The sequence below is a fragment of the Lissotriton vulgaris genome, chromosome 1_2, assembly GCF_964263255.1.
Source record: "Lissotriton vulgaris chromosome 1_2, aLisVul1.2, whole genome shotgun sequence".
Classification (NCBI taxonomy): domain Eukaryota; kingdom Metazoa; phylum Chordata; class Amphibia; order Caudata; family Salamandridae; genus Lissotriton; species Lissotriton vulgaris.
In genome coordinates this window covers 186462936-186478537 of record NC_141686.1, presented here as the reverse complement: position 1 = coordinate 186478537, position 15602 = coordinate 186462936, and the positions used below count along the sequence as shown (strand labels likewise).

Genomic DNA, 15602 nt, shown 5'->3' with positions numbered 1-15602 from the left:
AATTATGTGTATAATTTGTAATAGGTATTTAGATGGTGTTGCATGTTAGAAAAAAAGCAGATGACTCACAGCCTTTACTTTTGGAAAGCTAGTTTTATAGGCCACTTTTAGGAAATCCTCCCACTTTGCAGAGAAGTACAAAGAAATACTGGTTTCTGACTAATCAATGATTTATTTATCAGAAGTCAAATCCCGACATTTGACCTTTGTCACTAAATTCACAGAGAAAGTGACAAGATAAACACAAAGGGGCAGATTTACAAGACCCTTGCGCCACTTTTATATCATTTTTAACATGGGAAAAGTGACGCAAAAGTGGCGCAAGGGGCTTGTAAATCTGCCCCAAAATGTAAAGGCATCTGTATTGCTCATCCACCTTTTGAATTCCAGCATGGTTACTTGTGTGGGTGCTACAGCCCCCCCAGTCCTCTACTTCCTGCGCCTATGCTCAAGACTTCACTCCGCCATTATCTCCTAAGCCTCCTTCATTTAAAGAGTCTCTCTTCCTCATCGTTATAACAGTCAATAGTGCAGCAGGTGCATTGACACCACGGCTCAGAGGATATGAGCGCCCCTGTACACAAAGTATACCTGTTTTCTACTGACAAACCAAGCGATTAGAGACCACTTTCCCTGCTTGCATTAGGGCACTTGTTGCAATTGCTATGCCACTGCACCTCTTGTCTCCATTTTGGTAGCCACCCTTGTTTGGCCCTAAATTCAAGCTGCAAAGGAATTGGACTTACGTGTTTTCTAGTATTTACCATATGCCTCAATATTTTACAGAGGAAAGTTTTGGCAGGTAAAACCTGTCAAGATTTACCAGGGAAAGGTCCTGTTTAACAGGGGAGGGAGCATCGTCCCATTCATTTAAATACTCCCAGAAAATCCCTGAGGGATGAAAAAAATGGTAGATAATTAATTTAGTACAATTTTATTTTACACCATCCTGCATCCCAAAATGAGTGTCAGGATTGGGCAGGGCCATTGCTACAGAGTGGAAGCAGCATGGCGGAGTGGTGATCTGGCAACTTAAGTTTAAAGTGCACATGCCACTTTGGCCGGCTGTGTTGCGACGGTCAGACAGACACATGCACTTTAAACCTTTCTTACCCACAGTCTTATACAGCTGGGTTGGGAGAAAGCACCTCCAGTGCCCTTGGGAGTGTAGACAGAGCCCTTTCCACCCAACCCTGGGACTTCTCTCATACTGGTTAACAGTATGAGAACAGATCCAGGATTGATTTGGGGAGCTGTCTGGGGCCCTTGCTGGAGGATAGAAGAATACCCGGTCTGGACGAAGAGGATGTGCAACAAGGTTAGTGTCTATTTTATTTAGTTGGTTTGAACTTATTTAATGTCTATGTGCTAATGTGCTCTACATCTCTCAATCAAACTGTTTAATGCCCCAATCCTTATCTTTCTACTTGGAGACCTTCTGGCAAAACATGAAAATGCAACTATTTCCCTTCTCACAATCAAGTCAATTCAGAATTAAAGGCTTAATACAATTTGGAAATGTGATAGCGAATTATGACACTATTAATTAATAAAATAGCTACATGAGTAGACAATTCGATACCTATGGGAAAATGCAACTAGTGACACTCATTTTATGAAAAACATAAATCACAAACCTTCTATTATCAAGAAGAGAAGCAGAATGCCGAACATTTTCATGGTTTCTGCAAAGAAAAAGAAAATGAGGTGTTTTTTAATGATTTTCTTGTGATGTGCTCAGGAAGATTCATAAAGTAGTTTAATATATTTTATACAGCCTTCACCACACATTAACAAAGGGAAAACATGCAAGGAGGCTTAGGCTGCTATATTTCCCGTTGAATCAACAATATTTCTAGAGTGAAATCTCAACTCAAGCAGATTCCTACCCAAGAAGTTAGGAGGCCATAAACAACCCAAATGAAACTAAAGCAAGGAGTATTGAGAAGTAGCCAAGATCCTGAAAGGATGGGTTTGGTTGTCTCGTCAAGTGCCTATAGCTTACCAAATGATAAACAGACAGGTAACCCAATCTCCTTACCTAGTTTAGAAGCTGATATGGACAGTAATTGAGAGATGGATAGGAGGAACCACTTTTCTAGGAGGCATCATGTCTATTGCTCCAAAGGGATAGGTATGGAATGGATAGTGTTTGTGGAACTCCATTGTCCAAAGTAAGTGAGAGGGTATCTGTGGGCTGTCCAACAAGAAGATTGCCATAACTGACTACTTGGAAACAGTTGTGGTCTTTAGATTGACATAGACTTCTGCCTGTCCCCATTGTGGACCTGCACTTCCTTCAATTCCCGATCCTTGGACCAGGGCACCGTTCCCTTGGATTCCTCCCATCTCACGCTGGCCCCACCTTTTGAAATTCACTCGAAATATTGCCCATTGTTGGCTAAGTGATTTTTAGCTTATCCCCACCGTGGTTTCAAGCTAAATTGTTAATTCTTTAGGCAATCATTTCTGTCCTGAGGATGAACCGATAATTTGTGAGGTTCGAAACGTCGTCGACAACAAATGCACTAAATGCATAGTTAACAAAAAAATTGAACATGCATATGTGTATACTGTGGATTATCTTCTTATGATTTGATTGTTAGATGACCCGATTTTGCCTGATTATTTCCTTTCCTTGTTTTTGTTCCCCCAGTGTGTTAGCCGGACATCGGCTGGTGTCCCACGTTCATCACACTTTGTGTTTTATTCCCTTTTTTGTATCATTGCTATTAGGAAATTAAAGTGTCCGGCTGGGCATTCTTAAAAATATAGTCCTATTTAGTCTATATTCATTATTTGAACTTTCTCCTTCCTTACTAAGGACCTCTGTTTTTGAAAATAGGCGTCAGTTTCACAGCACTTCCCAGTCTCAGCGCTAGTTCATAGCCATTTTTTTATAAACATTTTTGTATTTTTATTGGATCTGATATTTCATAAATACAGCACATTCAATATATATATATACATATAATGTATGTGTAAGTCCCCCTTTATCTGCCCGGGAGTGTGTGGAACACTGGTATTTGTTGAATTTTGTATTTTGCTTTTTGAAATATTACATGAAATTTTTGTCTTTTCTCTATCAGTTTTATCAAACAGAATCACGTATATATATGATGGATGTACTGATCACTATGTTGTTTGATGTCAATGGCTCTGATACACAGTTAATGTCACCCCGTTTATAATTGTTGCGGATCCCTTAGGGGACCTCTTTGAAGTATCTAGGCAGGGTATTTGTTTTTCTATTTTGTTCTACATTACTCCCCTTTCCTCCTGCCTATATTGATAATTCCCTTGGGGAACCGCCTTCTATTTTGTTTAATTTTACAGTTGGTCTGTTCTTGGAACAGGCAGGTATTACCTAGAGAGGTGGCTAATGTACTCTGACATATATTTCTTTGGATAAGTACATACGTTATATTTTTTTGCTGACTAAGCCGTGGTTCATTTTCAGAGTCTGCATGGAAATATTTGTGTATTTTAAATACACTTTTCTATATGTTAGTTGTTGATATGGCTAATCTCAATAACAACAATTTGACTTTTACTTTGAGCACCCACCTATGGTAGAATATTAGATAAACAGTATTTGAATTTTTGATAATATGATTATTGCTGGAGTTAATATGGCTCTGTAAATACTTTCAAAAATGGATAGAAAAAAATGCAAATAAACACAGCTTTTAGACTATAATAATTGAGTGAAAAAAGTATTGATTATGCATTTTGTTGTTTTTATATACTGCATTAGGCTAGGCAATTATAATAGAATAATATTAATACTTAATTTTATATAGGATTTAAAGAATAACAAACTGTGACTGTCTACTCAGAAATGAATATTTGGGATAAAGGTTTAAAAAAAGAGTTTTGGTATATTTTAAACCCTTATCCGCGAGGCAAATTCTGCTGCGGTGCAAGAGGGTGTCGGGGCTGGGTGTGGCGCTGTCATACTTAGGACAGCTCCTGGCCATCATGAGTCTCAGTAGGCGTGTGCTCATGACGGCCGGGAGGTGTCCGAACTCCCCACACTGATCAATTCTCCCACACAGGTGGGGAATTAACTGCACATGGGAGGAACGGCCAGGAGTCTTCCTGAGCATGAATGAGGTTAACATTTGTATTTACAGGAAACATGACTGTTCAAAGTGTTTGATCAAAGAAGGACAAGGGGAACCCATAAAATCGCTCGGGACCATGGGTAGCAAGTATTTATCAAAACAACAAGTGGTCCTGAGCTTACAAGAATGTGGGAAACGAATGTATATAGATCACAATGGAATTCTATATAGTTCAGGATTCCTTGACCAGCCGGCCAGGGAATGTTTATTAGTTCGATAAATTGAGAATCTTGTTTGGCACAGGACTGTGCCCTAATGTAACCCTTATGTTTTGGGTTATATGTTGTATTCTGAGATTCTCAATTTATCGAACTAATAAACATTCCCTGGCCGGCTGGTCAAGGAATACTGAACTATATAGAATTCCATTGTGATCTATATACATTCGTTTCCCACATTCTTGTAAGCTCAGGACCACTTGTTGTTTTGATAAATGTTCAAAGTGTTTGGGCTCGCATCTTGTAAGATCCATATGCATACCTGCCAATCCCAGAGTATGAGGAATTAAAAGAATGGAAGTGTACTTAAGAAATGGACATCAATGAAAATTTGCAGAGAAGGGTACCAATAAATATGACAAATTGCTTATACATTAGTTGACCACTTTATTATAAATCTGCACCTGTCTCATGTCTTGCTTACATTTAGGGTCACAATTTTTTGGTGGGGATTAAGTACCCTAAGAGATAACATATAGTGTGCATGATTTTAACAATTTGTAGTTTTAGTATTTTTCAGTTATGTCCTGATCTTACAATTTCAGTAAAAGTGATTTTAACATGTGTCATAAATTACTTATGTTTATCAGCCCTAAGGGGTGTGTTACCGCTACAACGCATCTTTTACAACGTAATGCTGTTACAACGCAGCTATTACATCGCAAATACCATTACAATGCATGCCATTACAACGCATGGCATTACATAGCAGATGGTATTACAACGCATACCATTACATCGTAAGTATTGGTAAGTATTTAATTTTTATTTTAATTTTATTTAATATGTTATTATTGATTTAATTATTATTAATTATAAAAAAATATTTATTTCGTTTTTAATTATTATAAATTAAATATATTAATTTAAGTATTTTTTAAAATAAGTATGAGTATAGGAGTATATGTTTTGGGGTACTGATGTATATGTTTTGGGGTGTTTGGGTATTTTTAGGTTTTAGGGCAGTGTTTGGGTTTTGGGGTACAGGGGTGTTTTTAGGTTTTAGGGTAGGGTTTGGGTTTTGGGGTACAGGGGTGTTTTTAGGTTTTAGGGTAGGGTTTGGGTTTTGGGGTACAGGGGTGTTTTTAGGTTTTAGGGCAGGGTTTGGGTTTTGGGGTACAGGGGTGTTTTTAGGTTTTAGGGCAGGGTTTGGGTTTTGGGGTACAGGGGTGTTTTTAGGTTTTAGGGCAGGGTTTGGGTTTTGGGGTACAGGGGTGTTTTTAGGTTTTAGGGCAGGGTTTGGGTTTTGGGGTACAGGGGTGTTTTTAGGTTTTAGGGCAGGGTTTGGGTTTTGGGGTACAGGGGTGTTTTTAGGTTTTAGGGTAGGGTTTGGGTTTTGGGGTACAGGGGTGTTTTTAGGTTTTAGGGCAGGGTTTGGGTTTTGGGGTACAGGGGTGTTTTTAGGTTTTAGGGCAGGGTTTGGGTTTTGGGGTACAGGGGTGTTTTTAGGTTTTAGGGTAGGGTTTGGGTTTTGGGGTACAGGGGTGTTTTTAGGTTTTAGGGCAGGGTTTGGGTTTTGGGGTACAGGGGTATTACGACTTTATATAAATTAAATTAATTAAATTAATTTTATTTAATTTAATTAAATTAATAACAATATTTACAAATATTAATTTTATTGTATTAATTTACGATTACAATTAAATTATATTATTTAAAAAAGTTTAATTAATTAAATTCTTTTAATTTTAATAAATATAATTATATTATGTATTATTTATAACTTAATTAAATTATAATTATATTTATTGTAATTAATTGCATTATATTATTTTCTATTTATAAATTTTTTATATATCATTAATTATATTATTTTAAATATATTAAATTAATATATTATTAATTTAATTGTATTAATAAACGATTATAATTAAATTATATTATTTAAAAATGTTTAATTAATTAAATTCTTTTAATTTTATTAATTATAATTATATTATGTATTATTTATAACTTAATTAAATTATAATTATATTTATTGTAATTAATTACATTATATTATTTTCTATTTATAAATTTTTTATATATCATTAATTATATTATTTTAAATTACTATAATTAAATTAATTACTGTTTTAAAAATGTTATATTATTTTTATTATTTTAAATTAATTTAACTAACTTTATTAAATTTTTTTAAAAAAAGATATACTTACCAATACTTACGATGTAATGGTATGCGTTGTAATACCATCTGCTATGTAATGCCATGCGTTGTAATGGCATGCATTGTAATGGTATTTGCGATGTAAAAATCGCGTTGTAACGGAACGCGTTGTAAAACATCGCGTTGTACTGACACCAATCCGCCCTAAGGATGTCCCGTTGTTTTCAGAATGAAACATGTTTGCTGTGTAGTCAGGCACCTTTCAAGAGAGAAATACAGAATACTACTATGAATACAAACAAGCATCCTCATACTTGATCAACCTTACAATTGTGTTAGAACACATATGTAATCTTAATTTTTCTTTTGGCTAGCCATGGAATTCTCTAACTTCTCACACAGTGCTTATCCCAAATATGTGAATAGCAATTTTATTATATATGGTTTTTTGAATGGTTAACCCCAGAAATAGGGCACCTGTGCCTTTGAACCACTCTTGGTTATTTAGATTATTGATTGAATAGGCGTGGAACTGTAAATAACATGGGTCACTGGCAAAAGCTTACTTAAGTGAGTTTAATTTGCAATGAACCATACCCAGTTTCTTGCAAAGCGTGGTTAGCAGGGTGCATTGCTCACAGTGTAATACAATCAATAATGAATAAATATGAAATGTATTCATTCATTAAAATATAACACAATGGAAATATTGGTAAATTAGCTTCACAATCATGGGGGCAAAGAGGGATAAATAATAAACCTTTCAGTCACCGAGCATACAGTAAGGACACACAAAATCTGCAGTTTGAAGATATGTTGGAATCAAGTACCCTTCAATAAAACACATTACGGTCACAACTCAGGTTAAAACACAATGTTGAACTTCATGATCAAGAGGGTTAGACTATTTCCAGAAAGATGAATCTGAGTGGAAGTGAGGTGCTATTTCTGGATTAGTCATAGAGAAAAGTTTATAGTTCTTCCTGAGGATTGAGTGATGGTGATGCAAGGAAAGTGCTATAAGGGAGGCGTTGGTACAGAATAGGGGTGTGTTGGAGAAGGGAGGTTATGCAAGTTGTGACACTACATGTCTTAGGTGTTCTATAATCTCATTGGGGCTACATGTTATATCAACATTATTCTAGCATTTGTATATATGGTTATCCTCAATTTGGCACCACATAATTATGGAACTGTCCACAAATGATGAAAATGTCGTGTCATGTTGGCCGGGCCTTATAATTATTCATGTTAACCAATTAACTTTTTGCAATTGTTCAACCCTTCCTGGAACTGATAACAACTGACCAAATTCTTGAATTTCATAAAAGATATTTTGTCAGAATCGTCAATAGGATTTGCAAATACAAAACTGACCTTTTCTGGGGTAATGGTTGATAAAGTGTAACTTTTGAAATCAAAGTTTTCACTATTGACTAGTGAGATCGTATAAAGGTGAGCAGCGCATCATTACATGTTTGCATTATGAAGTGGTGAGTTCATATAAAGGTGAGATGAAGGGGAACAGGAGAAGAAGGATTGTAAATGTAATTGTTCATTTATGCTGTGGACATACAAGGTGTGCTCATTGGAAATGTGAGGAAGCATTTTGTAAGGCACCATAAGAACTAGAAGGAACGCGTTGGATTGTATAGCAACACTATTGCCAGTGTAGCACATGGAGTCTTTAATATATATGATGAAGGAGAGCAAAACAGCGCAGGTGCTGAAAATTAATGCAGGCAGGAACTAAATATGCCAAGACAAGCTGAGCAAGTAGCTTCTGGGAAAGCGATATAAGTCTTGGTAGCATGGTAGGAGTAATACTGTCAGAATCTCATGAGTGTATTTTCTCAGGTGGAAAATACATCAAAATGCTAGCAGTGGTTGTTAGGTTGCTGAGGGCATATGGTGAAAAAGATATTAATACCATCATGCACAGTAAGAGCAGCAGTGAAAGTTTCCACTATACTGACATACAAGCTGCAGCAGTAGCAAAGAAGACATGTTTTGCTCACCAGAACTGTTATAATACAGATATGTGTAGTACAAGCTACTGTCTCAGACAAAGTGTAAACCCTTCAAACACCTGTAGTGCAATCTTTCCTCACATACAACAGGTACAGTATAGTACAGTACCAGTCAGGGATGCACATTTCAGACTTCTCTCATGAGCAAGAACAGTAAAATCATCTGCGGTTTAAAGTTACCTAAGACACAGAGCAGGTAACATTCTGGCTTCTTTCATAGACAGAGCAGCTACTGGACAGGCATCGTCAGTACATGGTACACTCATACACATAGCATGCCCACGCGAGCCCTTCACTCAGCCGGCCAGAATCTGTTTGAAATCCCCCGATTCAAACGCAGTAGAGCTGGTGGACGGTCTTTTCAGCTTCTAGCAGCTAAGCTATGGAACACTTTACCAGGTCACATTCGTGAAATAAATGAACTCTACCAATTCAGGAAAGCCATTAAAACTTTCCTATTTCCTTAATTTCCGGAAGTCTCTTTCTGTTCTCTGTTGTGTTTTCTTTAGGATCAGCGCCAGGACGCCCCTTTGCTGGGGCAGCTGTTCGCTCTACAAAACGCCATAACATAACACATAACATGTACAGTTGCAACCGTTTCTTAAATCAACCAACACTAACTGTGTCAAAGATCCACAGTACATGTTCTCTGACACAAGTATGGTACATGGTAGAAGACTTTACATTGCTCATTTCACTGACAATGAACAGGTAAAGTTAGTGAATGCTTGTCATGAGGAAAAACATTTACAGTGCAAGTACTTACCAGCATTTGCAGTTCAAATGCCAAGCAAGCAGGTAAGCTACAATCATGCACAGTGCACCAGCCCTTACACACAGAATAAGTGCAGTAGGTGAAGCTTACAGTTCTTACACAATGCATAACAATGATGATGATTGCAAGATACCCACAAACAAAGAGATGGTATATTGTGAATATTTGTTGTGTGAGTATTTCTCAGCTCATAGACAGAGCTTAATGTTAGCCGGTGGTTTCAAGCTGGGACACACTGGCACTATTTCTTGGGGACTGGAACATATTTTGCCTCAGTCGTCATTGATACAGAGCAAGACCGTAAAAGGGAGAAAAGCGGTTAAAAAAGGGGAAGAGAATAATAAGAAAAGAGTGGGAACGTAAGAAGCAGGGATGAAAAAGAGTCTGCAAAAGTGAGAGAAATGGTTGAATGAAAGAGACATGAGGTGGAATCACAATTATAAAAGTTTGGCATTGGGCATTCTGTAGGTTTCCGAAAAAAATATGGTCATCAGCACTTATTATTTTACAAAATAAACACTTCTCAGACACAACATGCACATCAAGGGTAGCAGGACAAACATCCATTCCACAAACAGAATAGGTACAGCATTGGTATTATTGAGGAATAACATTACTAGCATTCCTCACAAACCTTAACAATCTTGTCCAGAAGAGCTAAAACTGCACTCAACCAACTACTGTAGGAACACTCCTGCGCTACCATGGCATTATGGCATTTCTCCCCCACAATGAGGTCTGTTGCAACAGCGATGTATTCAGAGAAACCATCTCCATCCCTGGCAGCAATACAAGGTTAGCATTTTGCAAATCTACAAACTGTAGTCATCCTGGGCCCGATTCACAGAACTAACTTAAGACAAAATCCTAAACTTACTACTTTTGGTATTCACAGAAAGTTAGGATTTTGTCTTAAGTTTGTCTTAAGACAGACTTAAGACATACTTAAGAAAGACTTAAGTTAGGATTTTGTCTTAAGTCTGTCTTAAGTCTGTCTTAAGACAAACTTAAGACAAAATCCTAACTTCTGTGAATACCAAAAGTAGTAAGTTTAGGATTTTGTCTTAAGTTAGTCCTGTGAATCGGGCCCTAAAAGTTTAAAAGGTTCAGGTTAGCAATAATATGCCAACATCAAGCTCTTTGCCTGCAAACATCAGTTGCATTTGTCAGCAGTCTTCCATTCTAGAGTTCACAAACACTATTTGGATGTAAAAGTGTTTTATAGAAGCAGTTAAATAATAGTAAATTCACCTGTGGTCAGTTTTTGCCAAACCGAGGAGATACTGCATTGTCACCAATATTTATCTGGCAATTCTCCACTCTAGAGTGTCCATGTTCTAGATATGAAGGCCTACATTTACCAAAGGATTGCGTTGCTCTGTGTGGCTTGGGAAATCTAGAGTAATGCAAGGCAATGTCGCTGCCTTGCATTACTCTGTGCCAAGAAGGCATTACAAAGTTGGAGCATGGGTGTTCTCATCGACCCCTGTTTTTTGGTGAATTTCCAAATTTATCAAGACTGGTAAACCTGGGATTGTGTATAACATGTATGCGCAACAAGGAGAAATATGTTTATTTCTCCTTATTGTTTCCTCTTTCTTAGTATGCTGCATTCTGCATTCTGCAGCACACTTAGAAAGAGGAAAACACCTCTACGGATTGTATTTGTGCAGGAGTTATTCCTCCATGCACCAACACTATCCTTCATGCATCCCAGGCACCCTTGCACCAGGATTTAGTACCAACAAGGGTACATGCATTGGCGCTAGGCAGCTCATAGTGCGGCAGCACAAGCAGAGATCAGATATGCCCCATATCTTGTTAGATATAGCTCATTGCAGTCCTCTCCATTTCACACAGCACAGCAAGCTGTCTTGCTACGTTGTGCTGTGTCAAATGTTATAAAATCTGCCCTAAAATTTCCAGCACCATAGTAAAGATACTGATTAAGACTTACACATTTGTACATTATGTGTGTTTAAAATTACATCTGTCACCTCACAACTTTGTGCATGTAAAACAAAATAAAAAGTCAGCTAAGGCAGCATCTTGTTGCAATGGAAAAACATCCCTTGCTATAATCTACCTCCAACTCTCTAGTCTCCCCCTCATGAAAATAAGCTTTATCCTGAGCTGTCCTGCAATGCATCCTCTTCCTACACACAGCTAAACCTTGCCACACACTGTCCCCTTTCTCTATACAGTGCCCTTTTTGCATAATGCAAGGATTAGTAACAGTTTAACTCCCTGCTCAATGAGCAAAGACTTACCTGGCAAAGCAGGGTCAGCAAGCTTCACTGTTAATAACTGACTGTATATCAAAAACAGCAGTTGAATTTCAGTGATCTTCTGGTCTCCTTATATTAGCAGGCATATGCAAATAATTAAACACTTTCTGGTCCCCCACATATTTCCTGTATGTAAACTTACTAGAGTGGTTATCCCTTCTTGGTTTCATGCAAAGATATAGGTGCATTTCCTGCTTGATGGCTTTTCTCCTGTCTATCAAGGTTATCTCAGGAATGTTCCCATTTTTCCATTGCCATCACACAGCTAGCACAAAATGGCCTACTCCCCTGAATAACACGAATAGCTTTTTTCTTTTTTACAGGACTAAAGGTGTCATTTTGCACTAACCCTTCACTCCACGTCTTCGGAATCACAGCTTTATCATGTGTGCTTAGTTTGGTCTACCAAGTACATCAAGCAGTTTTTAAAAACATTTTTTCACAAATAGTAACATCTACATTGCCTTATTATTTGTTTGACACTAAACATAATATATAGACCAATGGTATTAATATATAGAGCAGGTCATTTGTAATGAAGAAGCAGCACGAAAATGGGGAATTGGGAGTTTTTGTCAAAGGCTATCATAGTTACCCATAATAATATTGTGTCTTCAACAGCATCACTACTCAAAGAGCTGTTGATTGCCTGACAGTAAGGATAAGACATGGTGATCTTGACACCTCATATTCGGTTGTGCATTACAGTATCCAAGTTTTTACCTCCAAGTCTTCCAGCACAGTCAGCAAGGGTCAACTAATCTTGTTGCCAGTACACAACCCAAACATTACATAAATGACTTAAATATATGTCTGTTCACTGCAGCACTACTTTTCTTGAACATATACTGTGCTGGAAAGTAAAATGCTTTCATGTACTGTATACGCATCAATGTTAAGCTTTGCTTGATTTAAACATGCAACACAATCCGATGGCCTTTGCTAAAATTTAAAAAAAATGTATTTTCATTTTGATTAATTTAATAGTCAGGCAATGGAGAATGACATCCTTGGTACAGATAAGGTACATTGAACAAATAGAAAAGCAGTACTGGGTATGACTAGCATGGTGGTATGTCAAAATGAATACATAGTGCATTGGTGTGTTTGTATCAATCAATGCAGATGATCCTACAAAAATATTTATGGTTACGCCACGGTTGTCCACAGGGGTAGGAATTAGGTGTTTATTTGCAAAGCAGCTTATGTTATATGTAACGGGAGCCAATGGCCTAGGACAACCGTGCCGTCTGGTCACACAAGCTCTGTCATTTCCAGACAATTATCAAACAAACAAGGCTGCTACTTGGATCCAATCAGACAACAACATCCATTACCTTGTGTTCATACATATCATTCTGTACATGCACTAGGTATTCCTGATATGGGTCTTATTTATCTTTGGGGAAGTTTGATGCTGGCATAAGGTCATGGTATAGGTCTGATTGGGTCTTACAATGGTCATGTCACTGTGCAACCCTGACACATTAGATCTGGGGTCTCCAAACTGGTCCTGGAGGGCCGGATCCATGCCAGATTTTTTGGATAGCCCCATTGAGATACATGTAGTTATTTTAAAAATCTGGCATGGATCCGGCCCTCCAGGACCAGTTTGGAGACCCCTGCATTAGATAGAGGGTGCTTCATCCAGCACATCCCTAATCTGAATCATGCCAGTAGAAAACCTATAGCCACAAGCCGTCGGTAGCTCTTTGGGATGTCTCCATCGTAGCTCAGGGGGACTATTAGTTCTGTATGGGGCACTGGCTCTCCTGTCATATCCTCCAGGATTTAAACTATCTTAAGCCAAAAGTTTTGCACTCTGGGGCAATGCCATGCTTTGTGAGCAAAATGAGCCTCATCTTTACTCCAACGCAAGCAGTGTGAGGTCACTGTGTAAGCAATAGAAGTACAATCGATCCGGGTGTAATATATACATTTGAGGTAATTGAAGTGCACCAGAGGATGGCAACTTTTCCAAGATACAGTGCAAATTACGAAGCAACGGTAAGCCCATTGTGAATCGCTAATCTTTATGACTTCTTGTCAATAGCTGTGAGCCTTGGTTTAACCAGCGGCCGGAACTCCTAAGAGAAGGCATATAGTGTTGCTATCACCCATATTGACAATGAGGCCTGTAAGATTTTTTGAGTGCTGGTAGATCCATGGTTTTACCAGTGTATAAAACAACAAGGTCCTCACTAAATTATGAGCTAAATAGAAATGAAACTCACACGTGTAGTAGGAGCAGTGCCCAGGGTGCTGACATGGGCATAGGAATTTGTTCTAAAAAAAATCTCCCATGTACCCTATTTCGAGGCCACAGACTGCTGCTGTAGCTGCTTATTCCTGACCCAATGAGAACCCTGTGCACCACTCCAATGGGAGCCTAGGGGAGTATAATAAGGATCCTGGGTGAAGGTCCAACATCTCCTTCCAGAGGGAATGTGCAGTGCCTAAGTGGTCAGGAACATGGAAACAACGTAATGGCCTTCTGAACAAGAATTGGGTTAGTGAAAGGGAGAGGCTGCATCTTGTTCCTGTTGGGTCATTGAACCAATATAACGCTAACATTCATTGTGCCACACTACATTAAGCCTCAAGATCTTGGGCATTAAGTCTTCCGATTTCATATGGAAGAGTGAGTGTGTCCCTGTTGTGATAGGTATGAACCCCCATACGATGCTGACCGTGAGGTCCGCAGGCCATCCACTGAGTCACACAGACTCCCAAAGAAACACTACATTGGTAATGATTAAAAGAAAGATGTTCACAGCATGGGGAGGTGATGGGGTGCAAGTGCCAGCATCATCAGTTCCTTACCACCACAGTGGAGGTGAGGTGTTGGTTCCTTACTACCACACGCTAAGGTAGGTGTCAGTTCCTTACTGCTACACAGGGGTTGGGGGGCAATGTGTCAGTTCCTTACTGTTCCAGGGGAGGTGAGGCATCGGTTCCTTACTGATTCAAGGGAGGCAAAGCAGCGGCGGTGTGTCAGTACCTCACAACGCTGCAGTATAGATTAGTTGGGCAGGTCCCCCACATCGGTTATTGGCTCAGCGATGATGCAGGTGAGGCACTGGTGTCAACAGGCATTGAGGCCTCATGCTCTTCACAAGCAGTGCCTTTGTCTCCAGTGCATGCAGCGGCCTCAATGAAAAAGTTAGTATCTATAGGTTGCAGGCATCACCAGGCTTACAGGCTGCAGTGCAGTGCCCGAAGTGTGTCATGCTCATCATGAGCGGTGCCCTTGGCTCTGGAGCAGGCCACATCATTGCTGATGGTGTTGATGTTGCGTTTCTTGGTCTGCAGCACCAACCACACAAATCCGAGGGCCCAAGAACTAGAGTTGGCATCACTTGACCATCCGTGCTCCCAGTTGAGAAATCTGTCAAGTATTCAGAAGTAGGTGAAGTCTTTGTGACACTGAGACTTTTCAACAGAAGGCAAGCACACACTAGCCCTTGTAGAAACCTGGAAAGTTAGATGAAGAAAGCAAAGTCCAGTACTTTCTCTGCCCAAGAGAGAAGCAGGAAGCAGAAGCCCCACTCAACAAATCTAACAGCAAAGTAGCAGTCCCTCCTGACATCTTCTCCAGCTATTCTTTTTGGCAGAATGTCCTCAGTCCAGAAGTATTCTGAAGTTAGGGTAACACAGCTCCAGTACTTTTGCCAGGGTCTGTCTTCAAAGTAGACAATCCTCAAAGGAAAGTCTTTGCAGTGCACAAGACCCTGCCTTTGCCTGACCTGGGTCCAAACACACTATAACGGGGTGGAGATAGCTTTGTGTGAGGACAGGCACAGACCTTTTCAGGTCTCAGCGAGATCTCCTCCTCCCACTCTAGCTCAGGAAGACCCATCACCCTGGTGTTGATCCATCAAGATATGCAGGTCACACCTCAGCTCCCTTTGTGTGTCTGTCTATATTGAATGCACAAACAACCCAACATGCAACTTAAGAAACAACTTCACATAAAGATGTATTTTTAAATTGCGAGTTCAAAGACCCAAACTAAAAATCTCAATCTATCCCCAACTGGAAGTTACACTTATAAGAT

At 39.0% G+C, this 15602-nt stretch overlaps 1 protein-coding gene across 1 annotated transcript in view; it reads right to left on the bottom strand.

The window, feature by feature from the left end:
* The window catches only part of LOC147734867 (galactose-specific lectin nattectin-like), a 90010-nt gene extending 78435 nt beyond the window's left edge, over positions 1–11575 (bottom strand). Inside the window, exons 1-2 of the mRNA XM_086953654.1 lie at positions 11528–11575; positions 1638–1685 (exon numbers count right to left, since the gene is read on the bottom strand). Coding sequence (XP_086809780.1) covers positions 1638–1680 — 43 coding nt within the window. The 5' untranslated portion in view covers positions 1681–1685; positions 11528–11575. The remainder of the gene's footprint in view (positions 1–1637; positions 1686–11527) is intronic.
* Positions 11576–15602: the final 4027 nt, after the last annotated feature.